Source organism: Phyllobates terribilis, unplaced genomic scaffold (genome assembly GCF_046119375.1).
Source record: "Phyllobates terribilis strain yellow unplaced genomic scaffold, ASM4611937v1 Scaffold_1__5_contigs__length_1240528914, whole genome shotgun sequence".
Taxonomy (NCBI): Eukaryota; Metazoa; Chordata; class Amphibia; order Anura; family Dendrobatidae; genus Phyllobates; species Phyllobates terribilis.
Window position 1 is genome coordinate 956078064 of NW_027362761.1, and position 27589 is coordinate 956105652.

At 41.4% G+C, this 27589-nt stretch overlaps 1 protein-coding gene across 2 annotated transcripts; it reads left to right on the top strand.

Moving 5' to 3' along the window:
- Position 1: 1 nt before the first annotated feature.
- ABCE1 (ATP binding cassette subfamily E member 1) lies at positions 2–27589 on the top strand. Of its 2 annotated transcripts, none has more exons than XM_073642483.1 (18): positions 2–205; positions 5641–5786; positions 6708–6793; positions 9898–9995; positions 11681–11798; positions 12237–12374; positions 12531–12600; positions 13912–14008; positions 14107–14196; positions 19635–19756; positions 19936–20157; positions 20900–20959; positions 21142–21200; positions 23414–23524; positions 23648–23790; positions 25017–25139; positions 25220–25331; positions 27195–27589. In XM_073642483.1, exons 2-18 carry the CDS (start codon positions 5684–5686, stop codon positions 27240–27242), a joined length of 1800 nt encoding a protein of 599 aa, XP_073498584.1. In that variant the 5' UTR covers positions 2–205; positions 5641–5683; the 3' UTR covers positions 27243–27589. The 2 variants fall into 2 exon arrangements, with proteins under 2 accessions (XP_073498584.1, XP_073498585.1); XM_073642484.1 differs by having other exon boundaries at positions 4–206; positions 5635–5786.

The window sequence follows — 27589 nt, forward strand, 5'->3', positions numbered from 1 at the left end:
CTCTGCACGCCGGTGGTGTGGGAGGGGGTAGTAGCGGCGGCCATCTTGGCCGGTTTCTCTTCGTGTGCTTTGCACGCTGCTGCTCGGGGGAGAAGCGCGAGTGTTACAGCTGAGAAAAGGGGGGAGAGGCGGCCGTTGTCATCCCTCCTCTTCCCTACAGACCGGCTCCTGCCTCCTCAGCGGCGGCCCCTCCCTGCCCTCCTCCGGTGAGTGGCTGTCACGGCCTGGCATCTGCGCTGTATGGCGGCCTGCTGATCTCACGTATCCGCGTAGCAGTGGGCGTCTGTGATGAGAGACGTGTGTAGATGGATGTGGCTGCATCTCCTTCCATAGCAGTAACACAAGGCGTAGCTGCCTATAGCCTACATCTACACTGGCGGGACACTACAACTCCCAGCATGGATGGTCCGTCTGCAGACCCCGGCCTTGTAGTTTTAGAGCAGGCAGCTGACCACATGTGTCCATATCTGGTCCAGTGCACCATACGTGTCATATAGGGGGCTCTGGATATAGGATCAGTGCTGGGCCTCACACAGATCCCCATTCTAGTGAGGGGGTCCCAGCAGTGGTCTGTTATGTTTGGCCTATGCAACCCTTCTGCCTGCAGTACATTTTTAAGAGAATTCTCCTGACTCCGCAGAAAAGATGACCTGTCATCCAGTCATGAATATTTGTCAGTGAGTTGGGGGAAATAAACCAGTTGGTCCCTCTATTATGTCATATTTCCAGGATTTCCTTAGTATCAGGTGAGAGAACCTTAAAGAGAGGTTGTCCACTACTTTTACATTGATGGCCTGTCCCTAGGATAGACTATTAATGCCTGATCGGTCAAGGTCCGATACCCAGCACCCCCCGGTGATCAGCTGTCATCAGTGTCTGTGGCGGCAGCTGACAATACTCACTTGTCTACTTGTAGTGGTCATCCCAGGATACTACACATTCGCCTCCTATTGATTTGAATAGGAGGCGGATGTGCAGTACCAGGGTTTCGGCATCTACAAGTAGACGAAGCAGCTCCCCAAGTGAGTATTGGCAGCCGACACCGATAACAGCAGATCGGTGAGTGTGGACCCTGACCAATCAGACATTGATGACCAATCCTAGGGATAGGTCATCAATGTAAAAGTAGTGGACAACCTCTTTAATAAGTCCATCACCTGTGTAATACCAAAGAAATCCTGAAAACATGACGTGTTGGGGGGCCGTGAGGACTGGAGTTTGGGAAACCTTGCTCTAACATATGCCATCACCCATATGCACTCTTTTGGAGTTACCTTTTTTCCCTTAAGAAAGGCTTACCTGATCCACTACTTCTGTTCTGATGTCTCCATTGTCTCATCTTGACACATGAGCAATGGCTGGTTGGCCCACGTCTGGCTTTCCTCAACTGTCTTGCTGACCTGACTATCCAGAGGGACGAAGAAGTGGATACTGCAACTTTGCTGCTATTGTAACCTGCTGCGTGTTTTCCATCCCCGAAAATCTGTACTGAAAATAAGCAATGTATCCACCCATGGTGGACATATTCTATGATCTCTGAGGGGCACACATGGTTTTTACAACCTGCTGCTCAGTAGTGATGACACTTTCCGATGTACCATAGTAGTCATAGCGTTGGACAAGCCATATGTGGCAGGTCCTATGCAGACTTGGTAGCTTACTTCTAACTTTAAAGGGGCATTCTCATCTCCAAGATCCTGTCCCAATATGTAGCAGGTGTAATAATAATAATAATAATATTAGCAAATACCTCCAATTGGAAATGTAGAAAAGTTTTTTTCTGATTCGCTATGTCTCTGCCCGATAATGTGTCCCTTCACTTAGGGTACCAGTACCCTTCAGTAGGGATCAGAATCTGGTAGCCATTGGAAATGCTATTCCGTCCATCTCCTCTTCAGGCATTTAATAGCCCAGACTACCTATCAACAGTGACGAAAGCCCCTGTATACTAGTTAATGAGCAATCGCTGGTGGTGCGACCACTGCCTCCCTTTTATAACTACAGATTGTACTTACTTTAGTGAGTAGCTGGGAATTACAGAGCGATTTCTTTCTATTGTACTGATTCTAGAGATAGAAGTGCTCAAAATTGCTGACTAATTACAAGAGCCTCCTGACCCCTCAGTAATTGCTCCGGTGTAATGTGCTGTTATCTGGCTGTGCTGGGAGACAGAAATGGTTGCCGCCCAGGTGCGATGGTTGCCGCGTGCAGCCCTTGTGTTCTTAATCTTATCTTTCTATCTTTTGTGAACAGTTGCTGAGCTGTGCTTGGGCTTCTGTCAGGTTTTTGCAGACTGGCATGTTACACAGTTATCTGGGTGGTCGATGTAGTCACAGAATGTGGCTCCTGATAGGTTTTATGTTACTAGATGGTAATACATCTTATCCAAAGCTGCATTGTTTTTAATGTGCTTGTGTGAGAACCCCTTTATAAAGTTATATTACTCTGTAGAGTCATTTGTTTCCCATATACGATCATATTTGGCATGATTACCTGAACATTGGAGCTCCAATTGTCCAATATATGGGCCAATTTAAAGGGAACTTGTCACTTTGAGAAATGCTACTTACCTGCAGATTAGGAATGAAATGATCTTCTCCCTGCAGTGATTGGGGAGATGCTGGCGGCTGTAACAATCACTATACCGTGAGCGTGCTGTGATCACTGCCCCTGCGCATTGGCAGTCTGGTCTGCAGCATGTGTCCAGAGCAGGCTGTCTTTCAGAGTGCCAGGGAGTGATGACAGCTGCACTCATCTGATGAGTGGAAGCAAGCAGGAAAACTATTTTCTCCCCTTATCCTCTCCTGTAAGGCCGCTACACAGGGTTTAAACGCTGTTTATTTACAGCTTACCCCTAGTCAACAGCTTTTCTCCAGGTCAGGTTCTCTTTAAAGGTAGTCTGTTAGAATGACTATTCACACCAAGTACAGGCCCTCGGTGCATAATGGCGTGGCCAATCATTTAAGTGCACCCTCCCAGCTACTCTTTTTACCTCTATTTCCCCTAGCCCTCTTGATTGACAGCTCTGGCGTTGTAGAGCCAGAGAACAGTGGAGATAGATGGGAAGGAGCTCTTCAATGCTGGCTTTTCCCATGCCCCATTCTAGTTGATTGTCAGGCCTCTCCCATGTGTGTATTTAGGGAGTGATCTGTTGGCTTACTAAGCTAGATTTTCTCCAAAACGCTGCATCATTTCAGTGTAAAACATACCTGACTGCAGTCGTGCTGCCAGGCTCTGATTTGTGCACGTAGGCAGATGCCTGCCAATCCGCTGGGGACCCGCCTGTCCAGCTAGTCTCCAGTATCGCTCGGTCCCCAGCGGCTTTTAAAACCCTACTCCAGCATGTTTTTTGTATTACTGCGCTGGAATGCTACTTTTAAGGCCCTGCCGCTGCTTTCATCGGTCTTCAGCCGTTTGGGGCCTGCAGGATTGCTCCAGTGTTTACCAGAGTTACCCGGAGGTCACTTTTCAATGCCAGTCTATGAGAGCCTTGTTCTGGAACTCAGACTCATATTGAGAGCATATGACCGTTACCTCGGACTTCTGGCCAGTCAGAAGTTGTGGTTTTTAGATGGTGCTGCAGGAATGGAGCGCTGCCTATAGAGGGCGATGACTGTGGCTGGTAGATATCAGATGCTGAACATCCCTCGCTGACTGGTGTATGGTATGTTTTTCTCTGAAACTGGTTAATTCAGCCAATGCCTGATACAGGCATCCTTGTGGATATTCATTAAAGAAGCATTAAAGCAGATGTGAGTGCCGGAATTTTTTTTTTCTTCTATGAACTGTGTCTCTCCACGTGCACCACCACTTGATAACTGAGTTCCGACTTCTTCCATTGTATTTCAATGCCTGATACAAGCTGCCCGTGGTTTAGGCAGCATGTATCAACTGTTAGGTTCCCTTTAAACTTTTACCGTTTTTAACTAAACATGGAGATCGGTGGGAAATGAATGACACTATGCAATCTGTCAAGGACATCCTTTTACTACTTCTTCATGACATAGTCTTTAAACACATCATGTATAGGTGACAGATAATATAAACAAATGGCTAACTTGTATGTCATTAATGGGAACCTGTCACCAGAAAAAAACGCTATCAAGCTACAAATATAGGGTTGATTTGCAGGTTAATAGCGTTATTAACCTACCTGGTGCCTGCACTTACACAGGGGTGGCATTGGCACGGGTTCAGTCACTGCTGTGAGTATAGAGAGTGGCGGCTGTAACCTTGCTCCTGCCCTAGTGCAGAGCGAGTGTCAGTCATGGCCAGGGGTGTGATTACAGTCGCCGCTCTCTATATCAGAGCAGTGACTGAACCAGCACCTGTGCCACCCCGTGACTGAAACCAGAACCCTCCCAGGGGTATAAAGTTCATTTTCTCCCCGCAGCATTCGGGTAAGTGCGGGCATCGGGCAGGTTAGTAACTCTATTAACCTGTAGATTAACTCTATATCTGATGACCGGTTCTCTTTAAATAGCTCGCAATGAATCCAATAAATTAACCCAATATTAGTCTATGGGTCTGTACCACTGTTAGGCCTTTTGTTCACCAATGCTAAAAACACAGTGGGGAACCAGCCATCGAAGTGAATGACAATGCGAGAGCGTTACTTCTGTAAGGTGAGTACTCAATCCATACAGATACTGGTGACAATTTTAAAGGGCTTTTCCCATGAAAAAAAGTTAATTTTAATCAATAGATCTTTGAATAATAACAACTTCCACAATCGAATGTGTTTAAGTAAAATGTTCCTGTGCTGAGATAATCTTATGAATGCACCCCTACTGTGTACTGTGTAATGGCTGTGTCTGATCATACCACAGCTCCTGGGCAGGGGAGGAAGCAAAAGAGTATACAGACAGAACAGCAGGGGGTCACAGCTGATTCTTTTTGTGAGATAAAACATTTCCCTGCCTGTTTTCAAACAATGTTTTACTTCAAAGAAAGAATCTGCTATGATCCCGTGCTGTAATCTATATATATAATCGTCTTATCCCGTCTGTCTGTCTGTCCTGGAAATCCCGCGTCGCTCATTTGTCCGGCAGCGGCCAATCAGCACCGCGGGATTTCTGAAAAAAGATGGCGGCCATTAGCGGCTCATCTGTGGGACGGAGCTCAGCGGCGATGCAGCCGGGAGATGACCGGCGCGAGGCGCTCATCTCCCGGCTGGTACCAGCAGAAGGACCTCGACCGCTGGACCCATCTGCGGGACGGAGATGCAGCCGGGAGATGAGCGGCGCGAGGCTGATTGGTCGCGGTTGTCGGCCTCGACTAACCTTGAAAACTAATTGATTGCCCATACAATACTTGGGTCTCCTATGATGTCTGGCCACAGGCTGGGCTGCATAGGAGACTTCATAGCATGGTGGCCTTGTGAAGGTCCCCAGATGCTTTTGCAGGTGATCGTCAGCCTGTGATCGCGTCACGTGGGGTGCTAGTGGCTGTCAGAAGTGACTTCTGCCATGTTGAATTCTCTTAAATTGATGCGATCAGTGCTAGCTCTGATCAAATCAGTCACGTTATGGGGTTATTGATGTGGCACACAGTCTTTTATGGATTTACAATTAAATTATTGTTAAAATAATAATTGTATTAATATTTCGTTTTGTTTTTTCTTTTTTATTTTAGATTTTGGAAATTATTGCCTAAAACAGGGACAACCAATAGTACATGCAAGATGGCTGACAAACTGACCAGAATAGCCATTGTTAACCATGACAAATGTAAGCCAAAGAAATGTCGTCAGGAGTGCAAAAAGAGTTGTCCTGTTGTCAGAATGGGTAAGTATCCTGAGGAATAGAGGATTACTGCATCTCCCATTCATCCAGGGAAGAGAGCTGCTGATATCAGATTTAGAAGTGCAAGCTCCTAGTCTATTCTATTCCAGTGTCCTTTAAAGGAATAATGCTGCTTCCTCACTACCTGATGCAGAAGTGAGCAGGGCTCCACTACACCAAATATCCCAAAATAAAATTACAAAAAACATTCAGTATTCGTTATTTAGCTGAACCTCTGCTAATTCTTTGCTTAAGGCTATGTTCACACATCATGTTTTTTTCTGCGTTGATTTTCTGCAGCAAAACCTGATCTCTTGCCAGGAGGTTGTCCAGGATTTTTGTTGCTGTTTTCTTGCTTTTTTGCTTTTTTATTTGGTGCATTTTTTCACTGTACTTTTGTCTGTTATGTATGTACATAAAGTTCAGTGGAAAAAAAAAAAAATAATCTCATTCTGGTTTAAGCACAAAAAGCACTGAAAACTTGACACCTGTGTATCTGGTGCTTTTTTTTTCATCACCCATTACTTCCAATGGGTGAAAAAAACGCTGAAAGAAGTGACATTCTCTGTTTTGCAAAAAACACATGCAAAGCACAAAATCCTGATTAAAAAAAAAAAAAAAACCTGATGTGTGCATGAGATTTCTGGTATCTCATAGACTTTGCTGGTACTGCAAAACGCAGCTGAATAAAACATGATGTGTGAACATAGCCTAAGACTTCAGTAGGCGGTTTCCCTCAATGTTGGGCTTCCGTCCATGTATAAATGTGATTGGCGGTCTGTCATCATTGAGCAGGGCCGCCCTCTGGACTCACAGAATGAGGATGGAAAACAATGAATAATATAATAGCTCTGTTGAATCTTTCCCCACAAAATTTTATGACGTGGTAAACCTTGCATTACTTTTTTTTTTTTTTGTTTCTAGGAAAATTGTGCATTGAGGTCACTCCTCAAAGTAAGATTGTATGGATTTCAGAAACCCTTTGCATCGGTTGTGGTATCTGCATCAAGGTGAGATGATTAAAGTTTTTTTTTTTTTTTTAAAAAAAAAAAAAAAAACAACCTGTCACCATTTTTTGACTTATAAACCATGCCCATAACTTTTAAAATCATGCAAATATGGTTCCTACCACCCCTTTTATATCCTCATATGTGCCCCTGCATACCTTTTTTTTTTTTAAGTGTTTTATACATGTGCCTCAGGGCCAAAAAGCTGGTAACAGGTTCCCTTTAAATGGACTCATTATAGTCTATGGGGCTTACAGTTCCAGTAAAGTGGATGGGATTTCTAGAAATCTCATGCCCACGGTGCTTATTTTTTACGCAGCATGAACTGACCTGCGGTGCGTGTTTCACATGCTCAGCATGTTTATTTCTCTTGCGGATATTCTGAGTTAGACTTGCATTAGATGCGGAAAATCTGCGGGTAAAATCGCACCTGCATTTTTAGTGCGTTTCCGCTGCAGAAACGCATGTAAATTGGACGTGACGATCAATAACGTTTTGATGAAAATCCAAATTCCAGGAAGTATCAAAAATAAAGCAGCTTTATTTGAAGCATGATAGAGGAACAAGAGACAAAACCTGCAGCATTGAAAACTCAATAAAAACGTATGTAAAAAACGCACTCAAACACAATGAAAAAATGCAAGTAACCTAATTTACTAAATAGATGCAGAAAATCTGCAACATCAAAAGCTCATTGTGGGAATGTAGCCTGAAAAAAAAACGAAACAAATAAAAAAACGGAGATGTCCAATTTTGATCTACTTGGTCAGTTTTTGTTGCACATTCGAGTCTATGGGCCTGTGAAAATTGGAACATCACCTTGATGGCATGCTGTTTGCATCCTAATGTTGGCTGTTTTTCACTGACTCTTCTATTTGGACAAACTTTAGAAACATATTATATATATATATATATATATATATATATATATATATATATATATATATATATATATATATATATATATATATATATATATATATATATATTAAAAAAAAATTAAAAGTTATGAAATGCTGATGGTAAAAACTGACACACTGACCAAATACTAATGACAGTTTATTCTTTTTTGACAATTTTTTTTTTCTTGTAGGTTAGAGAAAAAAAAACATCTGAATGAGGCCTAAGCATGACATGTATACATAAAAAATCTTTTAAAGAGGGTGTACTGTCTAAAATAAGTCTGCAGTCACTCGGTGTGACTGCAGACTTTTGAATCCCCCCAGCACACGCACTGTACGCTGCAAAGATATACCGGTTTCTGAGCCGGGACCGGCGGATACACATGCTTTATGCCCGACTGCTGGGCTTGGCCTCACTCCATACACTCTTTTAGAGCGAGGCTGCGCCCCATCTAGTGATGTGACGTGGCCATGGTCAACAGAAGTGTATGGAGTAAGGCCTACTACACGGGTTATACCCGGGAGTATACATAACGCATACATCACTGCCGTTCTGGTCTCAGAAACCGGCGAATCCCCACAGCGCACAGTGCGTGCGCTGGGGGGGTGATTACTAAGTCTGCAGCATTTTGTTCCGGACAATCCCTTTATAGATTTTTATGTATATATGTCATGTTATGCTTGGGTATCATTCAGAAGTTCATTTTTTTTTCTTGTACGTTAAAGAAAAAAACAACAACCAATTGTGATCAGTAATTGGTCAGTGTGTCAGTTTTTACCATCAGCATTTCATCACTTTAAGTGACAACCCCTTTAAGTGACCCTCTGGTACAGGGACGAAATTTGATATGGTGGTGTATACGGAGTATTAGTACTCTCTTTTGCTTCTTCCTGCTGTCTATCCACCATGCCTCCTCAGATTACCTGAGAGAAGTCTCAAGACTTCTCAAGCCTTGTGTGCCTTGGATAGTCAAAAGTGCTGTGATTTATTTTGTGGCACCACAAAGGGGACCCTAAACCGGCAGAGCCATGCAGAGGAGGGCACCAAGTAATATTACGACGTATACACCACACCATCACATAGAAAATGTCCTTCTAGACTGGAGTGTCCCTTTAAATACTTGTCCAAAATTGGAAAAAAACATTACAACCCCCTGCCCCCTTAGTAAAACACATTCATTGTCATTTTGTATAAGTCTTAAGCCCTAGAGATGCATATGGTAATACATGTACCCAGACCATGCTGTGTTTTGGGGGGGGAAAAAATATATTTTGCATGGTGCGTTGAAGATTTGCCAAATTTGTTAAGAGCTGTGCACCTCTTGATGCATTTAAACCAAAGACCTGCACAGGTGGGTAACATTAATGAATATAGCAGAGAAAGTGCACTGTAACCTGACTTATAGCTCAGAGAGAGTGCACTGTAACCTGTATGGTAAGTTTCCTGCCCCTGGCATTATACTTGCCAGCTGCCATTTTCTTCTGTTCTCGGTGCTACCGCAACTGTCTTTTGGGAGTTGTGACCTACCAGATTGCTGCAGTGTTTGGTCAGTACCCAATGTAAGTATGTGAGAGCCAAAACAAATCTCTCATAGACTTGCATTGAGAATTTGTGACCTTTACCTCTGACTTCCTATCAGTCGAGCTGCAGTCACAAGATGACAGATCAGGCCGGAGCAGCGCCAAGAACAGAAGATTGCAGCTGATAAGTATATTACTAAAGGCAGGGAATGTACATTATTGATACCACTCCAGTGTTAAAATATAAAACTGCTGGAGTGGTGTTTTAATGAATTTGACACGTTTTTCAGCTGCAGTGTGATGTAGCAAGGCTTGTACTCCAGTCACTAACTGGAGTACCTTTCTGTTGTAACTTACTCCACTTTTGTGGCTTAAATTATGATGAATTTGCTGGCCGAAACAGGCGTAAAAACCGCAAAAGTCACAATAGGTTTTTCTTTTTTGCTCAAATATGAGTTGCACAAATACTTTGCGATATTTCAAGTTGTTTGACACCAGAACTCTGGAGGAAACTGATGAATTGGCTCCATGTTATATAGTACATAGACTTCAAAGTAACATCTAGCTGCAAAAGAAGAAAAAAAACTACAAGAGCTGCATTAAATTAAGGCTGGTATTAAAAAATATATATATTTTAAACTTATGTCACATATTTGAGACTAAATGGATTTCTAATTATAACAGAAATGTCCTTTTGGCGCTTTGTCCATTGTTAACCTGCCAAGCAACTTGGAGAAGGAAACCACCCACAGATATTGTGCCAATGCCTTTAAGCTTCACAGGTAAGAAAAATACAATAAATGTCAACCAGTTTTTAAAAAGGGTTGTGTAAGATTAGGAGAATGTCCTGCTCCCCTTGTAGCGAGCACCACTTCTGTGTATAAACTCTCCTGCATGTGGTCCCAATTAGGGTTACATCTCCGGCCCATGGACTAGAGTACAGCTGTTACTGAAGTAGGGAGGAGTACCACCTTTTGTTTTATCATACGAGGCCCTTTAAACCACTTCACTTGGCAGCAAATGTTTTTTTTTGTTTGTTTGTTTTTTCCTCCCCTTGTTCCAAGAGTCATAACTTTTTTAATTTTTCCGTCCACAATCATATGAGGGCGTGTTTTTTGCGGGACGGAGTTGTACTTTTGAATGACCCAATTTATTTTATCATGTGATGTACTAGAAAGCGGGAAAAAAAATTCCAAGTTCATTAAAATTGCAAAAAAAGTGCAATTCCACAATTATTTTGTGGGGTTTTTATATACACATGTTCACTACATGGTTAAACTGACCCGGCAATATGGTTCTCAAGGTCAGTACAATTATGCAGGTGCCAAACGTATAATTTTTTATTTAAGTAGTGAAAAAAAATTCTGAAATGTGTAAAGGGGGAAAAAAAAATAATTTTGCTTGTATCGCCATTTTTCAAGAGGAAAACCATATCACCCCTGCTGAAACACTGCTCATCAACACGGACAGAATCCACTCCTGCAAACCTGGGCACTGTGTGAACCCAATAGGAAAATCCTCCAAATGTATGTCTAGGTGAAAAAGCACAACTTTATTCCAAAGCGATTAAAAGGGAAATTGACATCTTCAAATACATCCAATAATGTTAAGCGATCCTACTTGTTTAGCTTAGTCATGACTGAGGACTGGTTTACAGTTTGAAACGCGTATGATCGCATAATATTATTGGATGTATTTGGAGATGTCACTTTTAATTGCTTTGGAATAAAGTCATGTTTTTTTTACCTGGATATACGACTGGAGCATTTTCCTATAAGTTCTTTAGCATGTCTACTTCAATTTTGTAACCTGCTTAAAGGATTATTCCCATCTTCTGAGATTGTTAAATTTGCAAAAAAAAGCCAATTAAAACTAGTAACTTAGCCTTTACATATTAAAATTTGGCATAGTTTTCCAAAGCCTCTACTTTTTCATTGTGTATTTGTATTTCCCAAGGGGAAAATGTGCAGTGCTTACAAGCTGTTTAGTAGTGAGCTTGTAAGCACTGCACTGAGGCCAGCTGTGATCACAGGAGCGTGATTTTATCTCCTGATCCTTGCCAGCTTCATTTACTTCTGATGCTGCGGAGGCAACGCTAGCTCTTATAGTAGCATTGAGGGCTCAGGGTGATAGTGCCACTGGTCCTAGTTGTCAGTCAGGAGCACCTCTGCCCCCACCCCTTGTTTCCCCAGCAATCAGGAGGTATGGAAGATGTGCTCCTGATATGATGGGATTAACCCTTTAAGGAAAATGACAATGATGGATAAGACAACAGATTGCTTCTCTATGCACCAGATTTAGAAACGTGTCACGTTACAAGCCATTGTAAAATAATTATATTGGCCAACAAGCAATGTAGAGTGAGCGTATATTAGACTGATGGAGGTTTTGACCACTATGGGGACTTATAACAAATGTAATACCTCTCCTCAATAAATGTCAATGCTATAAGTAATTCTACCTCCAGGTTGCCTATTCCCCGGCCTGGTGAGGTGCTTGGATTAGTTGGCACCAACGGTATTGGAAAATCAACTGCATTGAAAATTCTGGCTGGAAAACAAAAACCCAATCTTGGGAAGTATGATGTAAGTAAACTACAGGGGCTTTTTGTGGTCAGATTTGATGTCCGAAACTGTGGAATAAAACACCAGAGTGAGTGACAACCCCTCCCCCATCTTTAGCGTAGTTAAGCCCTATGAATGAATGCTGGGATTTTTGTACAGGACAACCCCTTTAAAACTCTCTTTTTGTAGTTCTGAAAATTGCACCACTACTGCTATCACCACCACCATTTCCTCCAGTTACCAAATTATCCTACCTAGTGCTTTATTCTGATCACATTGACCTCCCAGTGGCAGAATATCTAATTCTTTAAATCCAGATGTAGCTGCAACAGGTAGAAATGTAAGAATTCTTAAGACGCGAGGAGAATGTGATCCCATTTTATTTGTTTGCTTCAGTGTAAGCAATTAGCTTTTTCTAATCCACACCTTTGCGCCATGTTTGCATCCTTGTCATTTCAGGATCCTCCAGATTGGCAAGAAATCCTGACTTATTTTAGGGGATCAGAGCTGCAGAACTATTTCACCAAGATTCTGGAGGACGACCTGAAAGCCATTATTAAGCCTCAATACGTGGACCAAATTCCAAAAGCTGCAAAAGTTAGTGTGCCGTTTTGTGTAGTTCATTTTTCAAGGGGTGGTTATAGCTAAAATATGTAAAAATAAAGTGCTGCTAGTATCTATTGCTCTTTTACTGACATAAATTGAGAGAGTTTTCAGCGCAAAGAGGTTAATGTACAATATTTGTGCTCAAAGGGCCCAGTGGGGACCATTTTGGATCGTAAGGATGAGACCAGGACCCAGACTATTGTTTGTGAACAGCTTGGTAAGTACACTATGGAAGTGGCAGCTTAAAACCTCTTAAGCTAGGCATAGACTTAAGTTTACAGACTGCTGAGCTTGCAAGTTTTTTGGTAGTGGCGTTTAGGCATCTTAGAAGCCACTTGTTACCTGTGGGGAAAAAATGGACCAGGCAAGTTAACAGCCTAATCCAGTTATCATCTAGTTGTCCCCTCAGCCAGGAGTTGAATTGCAGGGGGCACGTGTGCTACATTTCAGGTCTTGACAAAGATAGCGAAGCACTATATAAGTACATGTGCACCCTGCCTCTCCATTCAACATTTCCTGGTTGTGGTTTTGCAGCCAGGGGAAAACTGGCATAAGTTTCCCATTGTTGGAAATTTTCGGCAGCACACTGGTGGAACCAACACAGATCTAAGAGTTATTACCTATCCAGTGGATTGATACCTTGTTTAGGCTTGAATACACCTTCAAAGCCAACTTAGCCTGCTTCTCTGTATCCTTTGGTGCTTGCTGTTGGGACTATAGACTGATGTAAGATTCTGTTTACAGCAGTAGTTCCCCATTGTCATTACGATTTTTGGGAATAGTGTTAAGTGTCGACTAGTTTACGGGGTGATGTGATTCATCAAACTGTTATTGCCATCATTTTGACGTGAAATGCATCCAGTGTGGCAAAAATTTAGCTCAACTCGTAGTTGCACAGAAGGTTTGCGACTATTTGCATTTTTATGCCTTTCCTGGCCACCTCCGACAAAGTGGGCAGATCTTAGCCAGGAGAAGGCATGACCAAATGCCCTTGACAAACTAGTCCTTGACCAAAGTACATGTATTGTGTTGGTGCACAGCAGCTGAAAAATGCGCCAAAGCCATTAAGAGGCGCATGTCTCAATGTATTTGGCGCATCTTACTTTCACGCACCCTTCATCGGGGCTGTGGCCCGTTTTTATCAAGGTCGGCACTGTTCACGTTGGTTTTGATGAGGGGACATGTTGGAGCCAGAGTTCTGACATAATCGATTTGATAAATCGGAGCTGTATCTTTAGGAATGGCTTTTGTGAAATCGCACAAATCGGTAGGGACACCTAAAATTTTTATTAAAAACAAACAATTTACTCATAAAAAAAGAAAAAGACCCAAGTCTCTAATATTAAGATGTGGCAGAATATTATAGCTGTGGCTGTGTGGCCATTTGTACACTGCTATACTATATAATCGGTTTTAGAGCGCCGAGTGATGCAAACAAACGATTCCCACCTGGGACTAAGGGCAAAAATATTGATAAGACTCTGTTCACACTGTATATTGTCATGATCCCATTGTTGGTTCGTCATAGATCTTACTCACCTGAGGGATCGAAATGTGGAGGACCTTTCCGGAGGAGAGCTTCAGAGATTTGCTTGTGCTGTCGTCTGTATCCAGAAAGCTGACATGTAAGAAAAGCTGCTTATGGAGCACATCCACAAGTCATTATTAACAGAAATCTAAATAAGAATTACCTTTTTTAAAACCTGTATTTTTCTTTTTACAGCTTCATGTTTGACGAACCATCCAGTTATTTAGATGTGAAGCAGCGTCTTAAAGCTGCCATTACCATCAGATCTCTCATTGATCCCGACCGGTAAAAAAAAAAACATCCTGTTCACAAGTTTCATTTTATTAGCACTTCAGATGAAGAATCGCATAGCTACAGAGCCGCTTTTGTCTTTTTCTCCTCTGTCAGGATTGTGTCAATCAATCTTTTGAATCTAACAGACAAATCATTCAAGACTGACTATTTTTTTGTTGTTGTTTTATTTGCAAGTAGATTAGTGGGGACCTAGGTTTTCAGACCCCCTCATCGATCGCTTACAAACATCCTGAAAGGTGCCCACAGCATCTGCCTCAGCGCCCTCTTAGGGGTCTTTCACATGTTCGTGTTTCCACACGTACCGGAGACACTGAAACACGTAGACCCATTCAAATGAATGGGTCTGTGCACATGTCAGTGTGTTTTCACGGACCGTGTGTCCGTGGGCAAAACACGCTGAAATGTCCTTTTTTTCCCCGCATCCGTACCGCCGTACCAGCGCCTGGGAATCAGCGGTACAGTTAGCGCAGTTCCCAAGCGCCGGGTGCTGCAGGCATCTGTCGTCATTGTTCCCTGCCGACGCTGAGATCAGCGTGAGCAAGGGACAATATTGAGAGTAGTATTCTGCTCCTGCTGTGTCCAAGGCCTGTAAAAATAAGAATAAAATTAATAAAAATCTGTATACTCACCTCTCCTAAGTGTCCCATGCTGTAATCCATCTGACCGCACACATTGAGGAGCTGAGTAGAATGACCCCTGAACTGGGCTGAGCTCACTGAGTGACAGGACACCGCTCGGTGAGCTCAGCGCAAGTCAGGGGCTTGCTCCCTGCCTGTTTTTAAACAATGTTTTACTTCACAGAATCATCTGCGATTTCATGCTGTCCTGTCTGTATACTCTCTTGCTTCCTCCCCTTCCCTGGAGATGTGGTATGATCAGACCATGTTCCACAGTCAGTCACAGCCATTACACAGTACACAGCAGGGGAACATTTATAAGATTATCCCAGCGCAGGAACATTTTATTTAAACACATCCGATTGTGAAAGTTATTATTCCAAGATCTGTTGATTAAAATCAACTTTTGTTCTTGGAGAAAACCCCTTTAAGGCCTAATTGACACTGCTCTGAGAATAAAAATTAGACATTGGGGCTGATTCATCAAGACTTGTGTACTAAATTCATTAAGAGGTGCACGCCAGTTAACCGGTTCCCGACCGCCCACTGTAGATAAACGTCGGCGCTTGCCGGACTCTGTGCAGCGCCGACGTTTAAAAACGGTGGGTGGTCTCGCAGCGCTCAGGACCCCCAGGGTCCTTCAAGCGCTGCGATTCCGGTGCAGAGCGTTAGCTCTGACAGGGGACATCATCGGGACCTGATTAGATCAGGTCCCAGTGATGTTAACCCTTAGCTGTCTTCTATATGCTGTGATCTATTGTGATCGCGGCATATAGGACACAGCAGGAGGAGAGGGGGTCGTCAACTTACCTCTCCGAAGACCTCCGAGTCCTTCCAGGACCTGGGGTTGCTATGGCAGCTGGAGGTCACATGACCGCCTCCAGCTCTGCCATATATGGTGTCCTGTCTGGCTCAGCTGCTGCTGTAGCCAGACAGGAGACTCTGACTGAAACAGTCAGGGAAGATCTCATGTAATGTAATATATGTCTTACATTACATGAGATCAGAGATCAGAAAAATAAAAATTAATGTCCCATACAGGGACTAAGAAAAAATGTGAAAAAAAGTAAAAAAAAAGTTTTTAAACTATTAATAAAAAAATCACAAAATAAATAAATAAAATATTAAACCAATAAATCCGTATATTTTTACAAAACCAAAAAAAGTACACATATTTGGTATCGCCGCGTCCGAAACAACCCGAGCTATAAAACTGTCACACTAATTAACTCCTTCTGTGCACACCGTAATAAAAATAAATAAAAAACAGAGCAAAAAAATATGCTTTTTCATCATATTGCCAAACAAAAAGTGGAAAAAAATGCGATCAAAAAACAAAATAGAAATAAAAATGGTACCACTGAAAACGTCATCTTGTTACGCAAAAAAAAAGCCGCCATACAGCTCCATCAGCCGAAAAATAAAAAAGTTATAGCGCTCAGAATAAAGCAATGCAAAAAAAATATTTTTTTCTATAAAATAGTTTTATTGTGTAAAAGCGCCAAAACATAAAAAAATACAGTAAGTGTAGTATCGCTGTAAACGTACTGACCCGAAGAATAACGCTGCCTGATCACTTTTACCACACGCAGAACGGCATAAAAAAAAAACTCAAAAAACAATTCCTGAATTGTTTGTTTTTGTTAATTTTACCTCCCAAAAAAACGGAATAGAAAGCGATCAAAAAATGTCACGTCCCCAAAAATGGTACCAATAAAAATGTCAACTCGTCCCGCAAAAAACAAGCCGTCACATGACTCTGTCGGCCGAAATATGGAAAAATTATAGCTCTCAAAATATGGTGATGCAAAAACTAGATTTTGCAAAAAAAAAGCGTCTTTTAGTGTGTGACAGCTGTCAGTCATAAAAACCCGATATCAATCTGGTATCTCTGTAATCACACCGACCCGAAGAATAAAGTAATCTAATCAGTTATATCACACTAGGAACGGCGTAAAAAATAAATAAAACCAATTCTTCACCTGCTACTGATTTGTTTATTATGTCCCCAAAGATCCCAGTAAGGCTCTGCCCACATTTATCCTGTGCTCTGCGCTGAGCACTTACACCAGAGTTTCCGTGTAAATCTCTGAAATACATGATTCAGCCGGAACCCATGATGGAAGATTCCCTGTAATGAGACAGATATAGGCCACTGTGGACGCCGTCTAGCCTGGGATCCCACGGTGTCATTTGTTTTAGGCGTGCATAAAAGTGCGGTTGGCCACAGTTTTGTGCACTTCTGAAAAAAAGGACACCGCTACACAGAGGCCAGACGGTGTCCAGAGTAACTCTGCTGCCTCATTACAGTGAATGGATCCTGCAGGGGTTTCATCTGAATTACATCACTTGGAAATTTAGATGGAAACCCCGATGTAAGTGCTCAGCCTAGAGCGCCGGATAAATGTTACGTAAAATGTTCCCAATAAAAGCTTCAACTCAGTCCTCAAAAAAAGCTAGTCCCCACTCAGGTCCGTCATCTGTTAAAAATATAAGGGACTTCCAAGTTACTGGTAGCAGAAAGGCTCTGGAAAAGCAAAATGACCCTTGCCCCCCAAAAGAAATTCAGAAAATTTTGTGCTCCCAAATCCAAATGCCTATTCTACAATAATTTGTTCTCCAATTGTCAAATAGCACTCCGTCCCCCCCAGATCTCACCGTATGGCTAAGCGGTACGATACAGCCACTTATGGGGTATTGACACTTTTAGAAGAAATTGTGTGACACATTTTGGCACCATTTTTACCCATTGCCCTGTTTGAAAATGTAAAATCTGAGGGTAAAACATTTTTTTGTGGTAAAAATATAATTATGATTTTTTCACTGCCCAATGGTATAAATTTAAAAATTAAAAAATACTCACTACTTCCCTAGATGAATTCCTTGAGAGGTGTAGTTTACAAAATGGGGTCATTTGTGGAGGTTTCTGCTGTTTTGGCATGTCAGCGACTCTTCAAATGTGACATGGTGTCTGCTGCCTATCCCAGCCAACATAGCGCTCCTTTCTCTTCCGAACCCTGCCGTACACCAAAGCAGTGGTTTTCCCCCACATATGGGGTATCGGCGTACTCAGGAGAAATTGTACAACAAATTTCATGGTGCAATTTATCCTGTTACCCTTATGATAATGCAAAATTAGGGGATGAAAAACATTTTTTATGGGAAAAATGTGAAAATTTTATTTTCACGGCTCAATATTATAAACTTCTGTGAAGCAGCTGGGGGTGCAAGGTGCTCACCACACATCTAGATAAGTTCCCTAAGGGGTCTAGTTTCCAAAATGGTGGCACTTGTGGGGGGTTTCCGCTGTTTAGACACATTAGGGGCTCCACAAATGTGACATGGTGTCCGCTAATTATTCAAACAAATTTTACATTCAAAAAGTCAAATGGCGCTCCTTCCCTTTCAAACCCTGCCATGCGCCCAAACAGTAATTTGCCTCCACATATGGGGTATCAGCGTGTTCAGGAGAAATTGCACAACAAATTTCATGGTGCAATTTATCCTATTACCCTTATGATAATGCAAAATTAAGGGATGAAAAACGGTTTTGTGGGAAAAATGTGAAAATTTTATTTTTACGGCTCAATATTATAAACTTCTGTGAAGCACCTTGGGGTTCAAGGTGCTCACCACACATCTAGATAAGTTCCCTAAGGGGTCTAGTTTCCAAAATGGTGTCACTTGTGGGGGGTTTCCACTGTTTAGGCACATCAGGAGCTCTCCAAACGCAACATGGCGTCTGCTAATTATTCAGACAAATTTTACATTCAAAAAGTCTAATGGCGCTCCTTCCCTTCCGAACCCTGCAGTGCGCCCAAACAGTGGTTTTCCCTCACATATGGGGTATCAGCACGCTCAAGAGAAATTGCACAAAAAAATTTGGGGTCCATTTTTTCCTGTTACCCCTGTGAAAATAAAAAAAATTGGGTCTAAAGTAACATTTTTGTGAAAAAAGTTAAATGTTAATTTTTTTTTTTCCACATTCCAAAAATTCCTGTGAAGCACCTGAAGGGTTAATAAAGTTCTTGAATGTGGTTTTGAGCACCTTGAGGGGTGCAGTTTTTAGAATGGTGTCAATTTTGGGTATTTTCTGTCATAAAGACCCCTCAAAGTGACTTCAAATATGATGTGGTCCCTAAAAAAATGTTTTTGTAAATTTTGTTGGAAAAATGAGAAATCGCTGGTCAACTTTTAACCCTTATAGCTCCCTAACAAAAAAAAATTTTGGTTCCAAAATTGTGCTGATGTAAAGTAGACATGTGGGAAATGTTATTTATTAACTATTTTGTGTGACATATCTCTCTGATTTAAGGGCATGAAAATTCAAAGTTTGAAAATTGCAAAATTTTCTAAATTTTCGCCAAATTTCCGATTTTTTCACAAATAAACGCAAGGGATATGGAAGAAATTTTACCACTATCATGAAGTACAATATGTCATGAAAAAACAGTCTCAGAATCAGGGGAATACGTTGAAGCGTTCCAGAGTAATTACTTCATAAAGTGACAGTGGTCAGAATTGAAAAAATTGGCCCGGTCACGAAGGCAAAAACAGGCTCTGGCGCGAAGTGGTTAATAAATTAGGTGCCTCCGCTGAGTGGCGTCCATGCGTCAGGGACTGGAGAATGTCAGTGTTTTTATTAATTTGATGGGAGTGGCGTGACTGAAAGAACATAGTGGTAGCTATACCAAGTCTATAGGGGTTATATCTTTGCACAGGAGCAATTTTTAAAATGATTCCAGATGTGAACGTGTTATGGTGAAGATTTAATCATGGGACATGACGCTGATAAGGGTTTCTGCTTTTCAGCTACATTATTGTTGTAGAGCACGATCTGAGTGTCCTCGATTATCTCTCGGACTTCATTTGCTGCTTGTATGGTGTTCCAAGTGCTTATGGCGTGGTCACGATGCCTTTCAGCGTCAGAGAAGGTAGGTGTTGCTTTGTCAATAGGAAGTATTGGTATGTGTGTTGTATGAATATATGTAGCCTAGCTAATATTGTGCATGCCTATGTCAGGTAGTGCCTGAATTAAATGTCTCAATGCCTTTTTAACATTAACCATATTGTCACCCACTTTATGGGTAACTATCTTTTTTCTCTCTATCAGGCATCAACATCTTCTTGGATGGCTATGTTCCAACTGAAAATTTAAGATTCAGAGACTGCTCCTTGGTGTTCAAGGTAGCTGAGACTGCCACGGAGGAAGAGATTAAGAAGATGTGCATGTACAAATATCCATCAATGAGGAAACAGATGGGGGAGTTCCAGCTCAAGATTGTTGCTGGAGAGTTCACAGACTCCGAAATCATGGTCATGTTGGGAGAGAATGGTGAGCGCGGTGTATGTGTACCCATGAAGGATAAGTTTACACGTGGCATTTACTCTGCCGATATTCACCTAGTTTTTACAAATTACATAGACAGGGCAAAGATCCTGAGACATTATGGTCACACTTTGGTAAATTGTGTGGGAGAATTGGTCTTCTAGCGCCCTATTACTTAACTGTCAGCAGGTTTTTGCTATGTAATCTGACAGCAGCATGAGGTAGGGATAGAGACCTGGATTGCAGTGATTTATCTCTTAGTTTACTTGGTGCCAAGTTATGTTAATCATAGTTGTCTCTGCTGCAGCGCTCAGTTGTTGAGCTGTGTATAACGTCGCTGAGAGCTGCTGATCAGTTGTGTGGGGAGTTGGACTGATAAGGCACCAGGCCGCTTGTCCTGTACTGATAATCTTCTGCTGATAAAACACTGATTGTGTTGAAACCACAAAACACAGCCCAGTAAGAGACACCTTGCTGAAATTGAGGCCCTTACCCTACATCACGGTGCTCCAATTTTGCATAGCAAAAACCTGTCGACAAGTGAAATCAGAAACATTAAAACTCTTGTGAGCAGCCTGTGTCTAGTATTGCAGCGCAGCCCCACTGGTTCCAGTTAATGTGGCACAGACATAGTAATTGTGAATTGCCCATTTGGTCCTGCCCGCAGGAATTATATTGTGAAGTAGCTAAGCTTTACACTTTTCTGTTTAATGCAACTAAGAATAAATTGTATCATTTATTTCTTCAGGAACTGGTAAAACCACATTCATCAGGATGCTGGCTGGGAGACTGAAGCCGGATGAAGGAGGTAAGAAAAACTAAAATTGAGAATTTCTTCTTTCAATTACATTGGTGCTTTCAACATAGCTGATACTTTTGCATTATATTATAAAAATTGGTGCTTTCTGAAGATTAATTTTTATTTCTGTATTTTGAATTCAGAAAACATTGCAAAGAAGCTAATGTCAAGGAACTGTGTTTATGTTGCAGGTGATGTACCAGTTCTTAATGTGAGCTACAAACCCCAGAAGATCAGTCCAAAATCAACAGTAAGTGTCCTCCTACCTGAAACTGCTACAGGTGTCTGCATCTTTGTTACAAAATGCTAGTTTTAAGATGGATGGATTCTTGCTGGAAGTCATACTTAAAAACTGGTTTGAGCAATTAACATTAAAGAATTAGCCATTTTTTTTTTTTTTTACCAACCTTAGTTTTTTGTAATTTTTTTTTTTTTTTTAAGGGGGGGTGGCAGCATATTCATACCACATTTATTTTTGCGTTTCCCAATTAGTGTACAGCGATGGCAAGTCATTAAATATTAGACATCAAATATTTAGGACAGTTTGTGCAGGGAATGTAAGGAGCAGGCTTAGTAGTTAAGCTCGCTCTACAGGCAGCTGATGTCAACTGTGAATATTGTTTAATCCTTAGATACTGCTATCAATAGAAACTGCGTAATCGAAGCAATGTGATAAAGGTAGGGGGGTCCTTCTGTGTCCTGATCCACCCATGGTTTAGACTACCAGCAGCCGAATCAAAATGTGCAGATTGTTTGTTAATGGCAGCTGAGGGCCCAATGCAAAACCCCAGGCCTGCCATCCTAGAACTTCTATCCTGCACAGGAAGGGCACAATTTACTGCAATAAATAACAAACTGCCCTTTACTCCCATCCCTGGGTTGGGCGCCTATTCTCTGGCGTTGGCTACGGCATTGACATCCCATCAACAGCATGGCAGCCAATCTGTGCTCTCAGTGGCTCCTCTTAGGGGGACGTTTCATCTACACATCTTCAAAACATCAATTTTTCTCAGTTCTCGTGGACACCGTTTTTGAAGGAACTCTGCAGCAAGGTTGTTTCAGATATCTTGGAGAACTAACAGATCTTCTGCAGATGTAGACTTATGCAAATTCTTCTGTCACTTCAAGGTAATTTCTTTCAGACTGGATGTTGAGATCAGGGCTCTGTTGGGGCCATATCATCATTTCCAGGACTACTACTACTTTAAGCTGAAAATAGTTCTTGGCAACATTGTCAGTATGTATGGGGTCGTTGTCCTGCTACTGAATTAATTTGGAGCCAATCGGTTTACTGCTTGATGGTATTACATAATGAATAACTATATGCCTTTCTCAGTATTGAGGACACCACTCACCCTGACCATATCCCCATCTCCTTTTGTTGAAATATAGCCCCAAACTTACAAGGAACCACCACCATGCTTCACTGTTGCCTGCAGACAATCATTTTTGGATGGCTCTCCAGCCCTTTATGAACAAACTGCTTTTTCTTACAGCCAAATATTTCACATTTTGACTCGTCCGTTCAGAGCATCTGCTGCCATTTTTCTGCATTCCAGTTCCAATGTTTTTGCACATATTTGAGTCACTTGGCCTTGTTTCCATGTTAAAGGTATTGCTTTTAATGGGTGTAGCTTTGTTCCACTTGTTTTTGCTGCCATTTCTGTACTTATGGCACTGCTGGACATCTGATCACAAAGGGAACTAAGCATGATGTGTCTTTCATTTGCTGCACTGTTTCCTTGGCCATCCACTGCATCTACAGTCCGGAACGTGGCCTGTTTCTTGTAGTCCTCAATGCTGGAAAGTGCAGGCAGATACTGATCCATCATGAAATACCATCAGAGAGGCATCTGATTATCTCCACATTTATTCTGCACCAGGACAACGACCCCACATACACAACCAATGTCACCAAGTACTGTCTTAATAGCCTAAAGACGAACAAGTAGTCCTGGAACTGATGATATGACCCCTACAGAGCCCTGATCTCAACATTGAGCCTGTCAGGGATTACATGAAGAGACAGAAGGATTTGCACAAGTCTACATTCACAGAAGATCTGTGGTTAGTTCTCCAAGATGTTTGGAACAATCTTCCTGCCGAATTCCTTCCAAAACTATGCAAGTGTACCTAGAAGAATTGATGGTTTCATGCTGTTTTGCAGACAAAAGTGTGATCACACCAAATATTAATTTTTTGATTTAGATTTCTCTTTGGTTCATTCACCTTGTATGTTAATTGATACAAATAAACTACTAATAGTTCTGCTTTTTTTAGGTATTCTTACTATGGAATATTTTTCCACATCTGTACTGTTGTATTTTAAACTGCGACTCCATAGATTTAAACTTGGTCGACACTGGACAATTTGTGACTGATTATGGGTATCATCTGCTCGTGACTGTTGTACTAATAAAAATTTAAAATAAAAGTACTTTAATATTCTGTTTCTCACAATAGGGATCTGTCCGTCAGTTGTTGCATGAAAAGATCAGAGATGCCTACACACACCCTCAATTTGTTACAGATGTTATGAAGCCGATGCAGATTGAAAATATTATTGATCAAGAGGTAAAAAAAAAAATTCATTCTCATTTGCTGACAAAATGTTACTAAGAAAAAACATAAATTGTTATTTCTCATGAGACCGAGCTCCATTTTTAAAAGCTAGTGTTTGCTTATATGATCTGACAGGTCCAAACCTTGTCTGGGGGAGAGTTACAGCGTGTGGCTTTAGCCCTGTGTCTGGGTAAACCCGCAGACGTGTACCTCATCGATGAGCCTTCAGCGTACCTTGATTCTGAACAGCGTCTCACAGCCGCCAGAGTGATCAAGCGGTAATTTACATTTGGATTATTAACAAGATCTATTGGATGCTTCTCATTTCAAATAAGACTGGAGATATATTTGAGTAATCACCATTTCAATGACACGATTCTGATGTTTTAATCCTAACCGTGAATTCAATTTAGCATTGCTTCCTGTGGGCAGGCCAGACAACACAGCGGAGGTGCAATGCAGTTAGTCCCTGATCTACTCTGCATGTGCTATTTGTAACTTCACACATCAGGGGGCTGGGCTAGTCCCTGATCTACTCTGCATGTGCCATTCATTACTTACAATACCTGCTCAGTATGAGCTCCCTGCTCACCCCTCTATTACTAGCTATGTGCACATCAGGGGGCTGGGCTAGTCTCTGCCCTACTCTGCATGTGCTATTTGTAACCTCACACATCAGGGGGCTGGGCTAGTCTCTGCCCTACTCTGCATGTGTTATTTGTAAATTCACACATCAGGGGGCTGGGCTAGTCCCTGCTGTACTCTGCATGTGCTATTTGTTACTTCCAACACCTGCTCAGTATGTGCTCCCTTGCTTGCCCCTCTATTACTTGCTATGCACATGACCGTGCTCTCCCCTGCCTACAATGAGAAGTGATACACTGGCTCTCTTGCTGGCTCATCACTTTTCACATAGCTTGCAGGGGAGCTCACGGTCAGCGTGCATAAAAAGTAATAGAGCAGCAAGCAAGGGAGCTCATACTGAGCATGGGTCAGAAATGACTGCTCAGTATAGCAGAGACTAGCCCAGCCTCCTGATGACGTCCTGTTTCAAGGTGGTGACTGCATCTTCAGCAGTGACCACATCGCCAGCCACTTATGACATGCCATTTGACAATTCTCAGTGCATGCTGGGAGACTCAAATGAAAAGTCATCACTTGTAAGAAAAAATAACACCTTAATTTAGAGTAGAAGGAACGGTAGGGCATTATACACTGAAGTACATGAGAAGTTATTAGTTTTTAAAATTAAATTGTTAGACATTTAATATTAAATGAACTATTAGGTTTCAGACAACCCCATAAGTGCGTGTGAGTCTGTAATATGGAGCAGAGAGGCGACTTCTCTCTATGAGCTGGTGTAGATTTCTGGCGTAAAATACAGTGAATTCGTTTGGCCATGTTTGCTGCTTTCTCCCACTCGCCCCCAAAAACCTTGCTGTGTAAATGTGCACTTTCTTCTGAAAGATCAGGGCCACCAATGTACTCTCAATATGTATTGTAGATTTATACTACACGCCAAGAAGACAGCCTTTATTGTGGAGCACGATTTTATAATGGCCACTTACCTTGCTGACCGTGTCATCGTTTTCGATGGTATCCCTTCTAAAGACACTATGGCAAACAGGTAAAATTCATTTATTTTCTTATTTCTTCTATTTTTACATTGTTAATGTTTGCTTATAAAAAGCACATTTTCTTTTCCAGCCCGCAAACTCTTCTTGCTGGTATGAACAAGTTTTTGTCTCAGCTGGAAATCACATTTAGGAGAGATCCGAACAATTACAGACCAAGAATAAACAAGCATAATTCTATTAAGGTAAGAATACAGTAGGGGCACAGTCACGTTCATATTGCAGAAACATCCAGAAAAAAACTTTAGGCTCGTTACGCACTCAACTTTTCTGAAAAGCATACCTCGTCAAGATGTTACATTGTAATTGTAGAGAAATATACAGCAATCCATGTACAAACTCTCGTGGTTTCTGGTCAATGGAACAGATGTTGACATAGGAAACTACTAGAATTTGTAGCTTTAGGCCTGATACATATACTGCCTGTGGATCGGGCACATGTATCTGCTGTGATGTTCCCAGTAGTGCAGTGAGAGTTGGTTTTCATTGTGTAGATTCAAAATAATACCTAATGCTTCATATTTCTCTGCTCTTTCTTCTTTGTATACGTTTAAAGCTACAACAACAGATCTATCATTCACAACAATACATAGCTTTTTATATAATCACCTGTGATAAAAAAAAAATCCAATCTTGGGTTTGGCAACAGAATCCTAGTACTTGAGATTATAAACTACGTAAAGACACCGCCAAAGAGGACCGAGCATAATCGTACCCGTGCACTAATTCCTTGGATGCGTTTTCACTCCATTGTTGTGGTTTATAAATTTGTTATGGCTTGATCCTCTTATCAATAAGGTCTATGTTGCCTTTAACTTCTTTCACCCTACCATACATGTATGTCGAGGTCAGGATGTGCGTATGGAACAGGCTCAGGAGCGCTCTCCTGCTCCATAGCCAACATTTGCATTGATTAGCGCTAGTCACAATCCCTGCTTTTTAACTATTTAAATGCCACTGTCAATCACTGACAGGCATTTAAATAGTGTGATTGCATGTATGCAGGCTTAATGGGGTCCTCACAACCCCTGCAATGCTATCGCAGAGGACTGATTAGTTAACATGGCAGCCGGGGCCCCAGCGCTGTCATATTGACACTCCTCTGAAGCTAGCTCAGCTACAGGCTCAGGCTAATTTTTTTACTATATACTGTGGTATTGTAATATGTAGTATAAGGAATCAAACGATTGCAGGTTAAAGTTCCCTATGGAAACTAAAAAATTAAATGTCTAAATTCCTGATCTTTTCCCAATTTTTAAATGTATAATTAAAAATAATAAGCATAATTGAGATCACCGTGTCCATAAGACTGGTCTATCAAAGTATAAAATTATTTAAAACATAAATAGAATGCAAAAAAAAAATGCCAGATTTGTGATTTTTCAGTCATTTCCGTTCCCCTCAAAAAATGCTCTGATACGACTTATTGACCTGGAAAATCAGCTTATGTACCCCAAAAGTATACAATTTTTACAATGTAAAAAAGAACTATTGGCATCACTTAACTTATACTGACCTGGAGGATCATATTGCACGATCATTTTTACTGCACAGTCAACATAACTATACTATGGCGGAATTAGTCTTTTTTTGTTTTGTTTTCACCATTTCATTCCACTTGGACTTTTGTTTTTCCTGTTTCTCAGTACATGATATGGTAAAATGTATGGTGTCATTCAAAACTACATGTCGTCCTGCAAAAAACCAAGTCTTCCTACTGTTACATTGACAGAAACATAAACCCCTTCCCACCTTTTTTTTGTGTGATCATTTTCTCAGTATGCCATTATTGTAATACTAACAGTCTTTTAAGATGGGCCTCTAAGGCTCACAGCCATGACATGGCAGGGCTAGAGGTCTTTTTTGGGTAACTAGCTGCCATGACAATCTATTTTAGGCTTTTGATGGATGTAAGGGGTTCGCTTGGTAACCTATCGTATCATGGTTATTATTACATCAGATTATTGCACCAGTGAAATACACAGGAGAAAAGTTGTTGATCTGTTCATTTTTTCAGTTGCTGATTTCAGTTTTTCCTTACGTTTCAGGATGTGGATCAGAAGAAGAGTGGAAACTATTTTTTCTTAGACGACTAAAGCAAACTAGAAAGATCTGCTCCATCTACTAAGTTTGAAATCTACTGTGTGAAGCCCTACGGCTTTTATACAGAGCGACAGGAGTCTCCAACATGCTGCATTGTGCTACAGTGTAAATGTCCAGTGCTAATGCCCACAACTACTGCCTGGCAAGGAAACGGGATTTGTCACTCATTCCTTATTTCTGCAAAAATGCACATTATACAGATTGGTTAAACTGTATTTCTCTAAAAATATGGTTTATAAAATGCTGCCATCAGATGTACAATCTTATTTTAAAGAACATAAACCTCTTGAGGTTTTAAAAGAAAAATAAACACCCACATAAAAGTGGCCTGTCACTTCTA

Bases quoted from the DNA above. Each gene is read 5' to 3' on its own strand.
- ABCE1 (XM_073642483.1), top strand. From the start codon at position 5,684: ATGGCTGACAAACTGACCAGAATAGCCATTGTTAACCATGACAAATGT. The intron at 12,375-12,530 runs GTTAGTGTGCCG...TTGTGCTCAAAG, and splicing joins AAATTCCAAAAGCTGCAAAA to GGCCCAGTGGGGACCATTTT. The intron at 25,332-27,194 runs GTAAGAATACAG...CTTACGTTTCAG, and splicing joins ACAAGCATAATTCTATTAAG to GATGTGGATCAGAAGAAGAG.